The 8,059-nt window shown below is 24.9% G+C and overlaps 1 protein-coding gene across 1 annotated transcript; it reads left to right on the plus strand.

Annotated features, from left to right (window-relative positions):
• The first annotated feature begins 1,682 nt into the window (after nucleotides 1-1,682).
• Nucleotides 1,683-3,768, plus strand: LOC100168464 (zinc finger matrin-type protein 2). Its single transcript, XM_001943198.5, is given in 6 exon segments — nucleotides 1,683-1,848; nucleotides 1,935-2,149; nucleotides 2,212-2,285; nucleotides 3,312-3,457; nucleotides 3,517-3,545; nucleotides 3,547-3,768. Coding segments are annotated over 6 exon segments (585 nt in total). The 5' UTR covers nucleotides 1,683-1,833; the 3' UTR covers nucleotides 3,653-3,768.
• Nucleotides 3,769-8,059: the final 4,291 nt, after the last annotated feature.

Below are 8,059 nucleotides of genomic sequence, written 5' to 3' on the forward strand. Positions count from 1 at the left end.
TCATTTTTAATAATTCTATTATGATTTTTTTTAGGGAATCAGAGAATATTAAAGGGTTCTTTTTTTTAGAGTATAATATCATACATTGACTCTTTTAGAGCATACAAATTCTGACCCCAATCATTACTAATCAATACTTAATAACAATCATTCTAAAAAATAAATTATTAATATTATTAAGATAATCTACTTCTTGTCTATTACTATCACTTTTCACCAATAACATAAGACAATATAAGAACCAGCAAGTAACAATTTACTGTTCTTGTATCATAATTGTATATACCTTTCAATATTTTACTACTGTTATTTTAAAATATATTTTTATTATAAGACAAAATATAAATAGTAAATTAAAACATATTTAAAAAATGCTAGTTTAATTTGTTAAGTTTATGATTGAATTTTTACTTTGTCTAGTTTTACTGTTACTATTTTTATTTATTGACAATATAAATTTAGTGTGGTTAGTTTCAGTCACTAATATTGATGCCTAATTAAATATTCAAATTTCAATTAATATACTTGGTTCCTTATATTGAGAAGGATGTTACACTCGTCCTTTTCTTGTCGTACCTAGCTTTTATTATAAACAGTGAAGTAGTTACGATAAAAAAAAAATATTAAATTAGAAAATTTTCGAGCGTTACCTTTTTCGTACCGGGCGAATTTTCTATGGAGGTAATATTTTCGGACTTGTGATTTTTTTCCAAATTTTTCGAAAAACACCGTAAATTATTTTGCCACTAACACTCTAATTCGATGTGGTTTTTAATTAAATTTGTTCGTAATTTTTAAATAATATATGCGTCATAATATAGCTATATTTCTAAAGTCATATATATGTTTTCACATCTTCTGAGGGTCGCTTGAGACACACGTTTTTTAAAAATGCACGTCTTTATATTTAACATTTTTAGAAACACTTTTCAAAATAGTCAAAACCACATTTTTTTCTTCAAATAAACAGAAAAATCTAAATTTAATTAATATAAACATAAAAACTTTTTATTTAAGTTGTGGCTGTATAGTCTAGTACACTGTATAGTGTATAGAATATATTGAACGTAAAAATAATATTATTTATAATATACATTATATATATCAACTTAAAATGGTGATATGGTCCATCATAATAATGATTAATGATTAATATTGCTGAGATTATAAAAAAAAGGTAAGTAGTTGATAGAATAATTAATATAATGATTACTGACTATATAATATAAAAACATAGCAGGTAGTACCTAGGGTACCACAGGTTCGATGTATGTCATATACTAATTACTCGGAATTTTGACCTCCTCAATGCACTAACTAGATTCACTTTCCCATCAAACAAGATACTGAAGTTGAAAATCGAAGTATTATTTCGACTACTTATCAGTTATCGTGTACACAGACACAAAAAAAACAACACATAATCGTAAAATCAATACATTCATCGCTCCACTCAGAATCTAAAAAATAAATTGATTTTCCAGTAAACTTTTTTATTTTTGTTAAAGGTATGAAAAGGAAAAAATGTTTTTTTTCTAAATTAAAATTTTTTTTTACTTTATGGGCATTTGGGATGAGGACAGTTGGGTCCCGTGATAAGAATTGGGGCCCATGATAAGAAATTATAGCTGATAATATTATATTTTTGTTGTACTTTTTACTGATAAGGCATGTGGACAAAACAAAAAAGCAAATGTTATTACTTATTATCAAATACCAATTACTAAACGAGTTACAAGTAAAACATAATATTTCTACTTATATGTGATCATTATTTTAAACTATTAGATTTTTTTTAAACTGACAATAATAAATCAATACAACAAACTCATAATGTCATCAAGTAGTGTAAGTATACATTCTTTTAATCTTTTCTACCAGTTACCTATATAAATGATAGTGTAAAAAATAATTTTGACTTAAATGTTATGTAGAGACCGGATGATCATCGGCGAAAATGGGACCGAGACGAATACGAAAAATTGGCCAGAAAAAGACTAATGGACGATCTCGACGACGATCATTCCAAGGACCTATCCCCAATAAAAAGAGAAATGCTCAAGCAACGAGATTACCGTGTAGACTTAGACTCAAAACTTGGAAAAAGTGTTGTAATTACTAAAGCCACTCCTTCTTCACAAAGTGGAGGGTAATAAATATTTTTTTTTTATTTGACTTTATTTTTACTAAATCAATCTTGTTATATTTCAGATATTACTGTAATGTTTGCGATTGTGTGGTTAAAGATTCCATTAATTTTTTGGATCATATAAATGGAAAAAAACGTAAGTCTACATCCCATGTAATTTTAAAACAATGTAGATGAATATTATTCAGTGATATGGTGTTCTCTTAAAGGAAATTGTTCATTGATTACTAAAGACCATATTTTTGTGCAAAAAACATCTGAAAACGTAAACAATTAAGATTTTAGTCTTGTAGGAATTAAAGAATATAAATTTTTTCAGCGTAGATACTTAGTATTATATTTTTCTTACCATTTATTTCATATTATATTATTTTTGTATGTCCCTAGGTAGATATATATAAATCAAAAATATTGTAAATTAATTTATAACATTTTACTTAAATATATTATTGTAGCGAGCTGTGACTAGCTGTCTAAATACCTATCTAAATACCTGTATAAATAATGTAATAATATGTATGTAATCATATATTATACGCGCCGCGTAAATATAAATATAATTGTGATACATTTAAATTTCTTTGGGTTTATTTTACAGCCGCAGTGAATATCGATTGTGTACAGTTGTCACATAATCGTTATCTTTATTACATTGTACCTATTAAGTTAAATCCTAAATTGAACGACTATGATAAAGTAACAAAATCTCAAAATAATACCTGTAATAATAAGAAAATGTGCATTTAGATAAAATATAATTTAAAATCTGCGTTTTAATGCAAAAACCGCAATTGAGCAATTTTGTACACAAATAAAAATGGTTTTATTTAATCTACTTCATTTAATTTGGATTTATAAGTAGTTTGTTTCTATTGGAATTGCAACAAACAGATGCATTGCACAAGAATCCGGTCTTTATTGATTATTGATGAGAATAGTATAATACAGTGAGCCTCAAAAACTTTACTTTTGAGGGGGATAAAAATAATTTGACTTTTTTCGGGTTGTGTTACTTAAATATAACTTAAATTATATATTATATTATGTATTATTTCAAGGGAAAAGAAAAAAAATTGGAATTATCACTTGATATTGAGACTCGGCTGTTGTTAATCTGAATGATTTTACATTTAATAACATTTATATAAATTCAAATTTTCAGATCAAAGAAATTTAGGAATGTCCATGAAAATTGAAAGATCATCATTGGATCAAGTGAAAAAAAGATTTGAAACAAATAAAAAAAAAATGGAAGAAAAGAAAAAAGATTATGATTTAGAACAGCGTTTACGAGAATTGAAAGAAGAAGTAATTTTAAATTATACATATAATATATTTTTAATTATATTTATTTATTACATTTTCAGGAAGAGAAGTTAAAAGAATATAGAAAAGAAAAAAGAAAGAAAAAAACGTAAACATGACGAATTAGATGATGAACCACAAAACGATGATATGGCAGCATTAATGGGATTTTCAGGTTTTGGAACGTCAAAAAAATAACGATAGGATAAATAATAAAGTTTAAGTGATAAATAGTAAATAAAAAAGTCAATAATTGACAATAATACTAAATAATAATATTTATAATTGTAATGAAACTGCTTTCTAGAAATTCATATATATTCAAACCAAACAGAAAATCCATTCAGATTTGTAAAAAAAAAGATTAATTTTAATATTATAAATATTTAATTTTTTTTTTAATATTATAAATGTACACAGAATTATTCAATTATTCATATCAAACCATTTTATATGAAATAGAATTTAGATGACAGAACACAAATATAATTTGTACCAAATATTTTATACATTTTGATATTTCTTAATTTGTATACTATTAAAATAATAAATACAATTTTTTCAGTTCTCTTTGTAATAAGTAAAAACATACTCAAAATAATATACATTAATACATTGCAATGTAATTTATATATATATGGTACATTTTTTTTTTAACTTTGTATACTTGATTTTATCTACTGTCTCCAATATTAGAATCCAAAATGAACCTTAAATATTAGTATAAAAGTAATCATTAGTAATAATATATACTTACTTATAGAATAAAACTAAAGCATCAGGTATAAGCATTCCGATTGATAATCAATATTTGTTTAATTGATTGATCTGTCTATAATCTAATAACTGCAACACTTAATATTGGTATGTCACAAATGCATGCTGACATAAGACTTGTAAATTATACAGTTGATAAACCTGCTCTACTTCACTAGCCACCACAGAATATTTCATGTTCCATTAACCACTAATAAATAAATCCCATAAATTCATCAATGTTCTCCCAAACCTTTCATGGTAATCTAAATGGTAGATTCAAAAGAAACTAGCATACTGACCATCTAAATTAAAACCAAAACTATTTGAGGTACTAGTAAGGGCCTGTCTCACAATCATAGTTTAAACCTCGGTTACGCCTGACCCACTGATTTTACCAGCCGAATTCAGTGGTTTAACCTTAGTTCAACGATTGTAATACGGGCACTAACAGATAGCATGTGAAATTCAATCATTTACTTACTAAAACTTTTTCTTATTGTATAATGTATACAAATTATTAAATTATTTTAGATAAAAATAAACTTCTGTATACTAGGAGATATTGTGTTTAGATTAATATAAGATGTCATTACAAAGTTTTTTTTTTTAATTGTATTGTTTTGTTTAACTTGTATTTTTAATCTGGACATCTAATATAATATACTTAGTTGATTATCACTGCTCGGTCATATAGTATGATCAAGCAGAGAATTTATTAACTTATATTGTAATCGATGACAATAATTTTAAATACAATTTTTTTAAGCTGTTCAGTATTTGTTAAACCTAACCTCAAACATAAGTGATAAATACATTTTGTGGTGTTTGTGTCATAAACCAGACTCAGAACTTCAGGCATTCGCATGAGTATTTCAATACTTCAAATAGTTACTTCAAATAGTTCAAAACCTAACTGGATACTAATTTGTTTTTGTAATAGTTGACTCTAATCGTCAAATATAACAAATCCAAAAATGTATGTTGCACATTTTTGCATATTTAAAGTTCTTATATTTGTTAATCAAAAAAATTATAAAAGAAACCCAGGTGGTATCCTAAGATCTGTACTTTTGAAATCATACAATTCAACCATGCAGCATTATGTACTTATTTTGTGAATTTTGTACAACTACCCAAAACCATTTTACTATAAAATTTAATTTTGGTTGAAAAATGTACAAAATAAACTACATTAGTACAATGTATAATCTATTTATAGTACATGGTTTAAATGTATTAAGAGTAATGGAGCTGGGTGCTAGGGATCACTTACTGCAGCACCTATACATTGAAAACTAACTTTGAAGGTTGTACAGAATTGTACAAAATAAAGTAAATAATATTGCATTGTTGAATGCAGTGGCATAGCCAGGGGGGGTTGGGTGTTTAATACAAAAACTATAAAAACTTGATTTTAATCTATACTTAAAACAGGTCCATTTCATAATCCTGGCTACGCCACTGGTTGAATGAATGTTTGATTTATATTTTTAGGAAGTTCAGGGGTCAGGGTAGAGTACCTAAGAAATCTAATATTAACATGAAGAGATGTCTTGCACTTCTTTTGTCATTTTTTTAAAATTATATTATAGATTTTATTAGATCAATAATAATAAATTTGTTTTGTGTTTATGTTAAATATCTAATAATATTTAAAGTTAAATTCAATTTTTTTTATAAAAGACTACTGTAAATAAGATAATGTATATTCTGAATTCTTACACAACTATTATTATAATGCTGGAATGATTATGTATTTTAGACCCTTAAATAGTTATCAGAGTAAAGAATATATTGATTTTACAATTGTTTTATTTTTATTTGTGTGTTAATCAACTATAAACTCAGACAGAGGTTTCTGAAAGCAAATTGGATCTAGATAATTTATGTGCAGTCATATATTAACGTCCTACATGGTTTCAAATCTGCTGGTGCAAAGAAATTAACAAAGTATACATCGTCGATCTAAAACTCATTGTGATTCATTTGAATAGGTAATAAACATACCTAAATGTAAATTTAAAATAATAACTAATGTCTAATAAGTATCTTCAATTCACGAAATAATTGTTATATTTTATAAATTGTACCTATTTATTTATAAGAACCTAATTTGTAGACTTCTAAATTCTAGTATATTTAAAATTGTATTTTAATGATCAACATTGACAATATTTAATTTTAATATCTTAAGATTTTGCATATTTTGATTTTAGTATTCACTAAGTTATTTATTAGTCTCAGTTTTTTTCTGTCATCAACATTTGGAGTAAAAATATGAACTTTAAGCGCTCCAAAAATGTAATTTGAGTTTCCGTTAGAGATTTTTTTATTGATAAAGGTAGACAAATTTATAAGAAATCTTGTATTAAATTTGCAAATCTTAGATTTCAAAAGAAACATTTTTATGAATTTCTAACTCAAAATAATTTTCGTTTGATTTTTATGTGTTTTGTCAACATTTGAACTTTAAATGCTTATAAAAAAAAAATTGTGACTATGGACTTTTAATATTTTTCAAATTTCATTGTAACAACATATTAAGAGCCTTGTATTTAATTGTCAAGCTTTCTTAACCAACGTATACAATTTTATTGACATTCATAGAAAAAATAACTAAAAAAATTGGAAACTCACCATGTCCGTAAACAGCCCAAAAAAAGTCAAAATATTTTCAAAATTTTATGGTGTATAGAAAATGAAAATGTAAACATTCAGTAAAATTTTCATGTATCTATATAGTTATTCGTTTTTGAATAACAATAAAATAACAAACCACTACATGAGAAATAGAGTGAATATCCAATATTGTAAAAATATGAATTTCAAACGCTCATGAAAATTTAATTTGATTTGCTTGTAGAGACATTTTTTTTTTTTGATAAAGGTAGACAAACGTATGAATAATCTTGTATTACATTTTCAAATCTTAGAATTAAAAAGAAAACATTTTATGAATTTTTAATTCAAATTAATTTGCTAATTTTCTTGATTTGTCTGTATTTTGTCAAGATTTGAACTTTAAATGTTTATAAAAAAAAAACTGAGATTATTTATTATTAATATTTTTTAACTGACATTGTAACAATATAGTAAAATTCTTGTATTACATTTTTAAGCTTTTTTACCCAAAAAATAAAGTTTTATTGACATTCATAGAAAAAAAATAACTAGTGAAACTGAAAATGTACCTAAACAGCTCAAAACAAATCAAAATATTTTAAAAATTTTATCGTGTATAGAAAATGGAAATATAAACAACCAGTGAAAATTTAATGTATATACGTTCATTTTTTTTAGAGTTACACTAAAAACCAAAATCGATTTTAAGGAAAACCGATTTTGCGTAAAAATTACCGTTTTTCTTTAATTTTCATGTTTTTTTTCCAGGCACTTTTGATAACTATTAGGAATTTTGCAATCCCCAATTGTACATTAATATTCACTTGCCCATCCAACAAGATATTGAAGTTGAAAATCGAAGCATAATTTCGACTGCTTATCGTGTACACAGACACAAAAATAAATAAAAAAAACACACATCATTGTAAAATCAATACATTCATCGCTCCGCTCAGAATCTAAAAATGGTTAATATATTATAATTAATATTTTTATGATAGTTTGAACTGATAAACCATTAATCGATTTTAGATATTTTGTTGTAATCCAAAAACGAATAACCCCAGAAACTTGAAATTTTCACCAAATATTTTTATAATGTTATTTTCTCTTATGGTAAAAATACATCAAATAAACCATTTGTTAAGTCACTCAATATTTACAAATTTAAAATGTTTTTGTTTACATTAATTGAAGTTTTTTTTTTTGAAAGTTTACAATCTT

The sequence above is a fragment of the Acyrthosiphon pisum genome, chromosome A1, assembly GCF_005508785.2.
Source record: "Acyrthosiphon pisum isolate AL4f chromosome A1, pea_aphid_22Mar2018_4r6ur, whole genome shotgun sequence".
In the NCBI taxonomy this organism is placed as follows: domain Eukaryota; kingdom Metazoa; phylum Arthropoda; class Insecta; order Hemiptera; family Aphididae; genus Acyrthosiphon; species Acyrthosiphon pisum.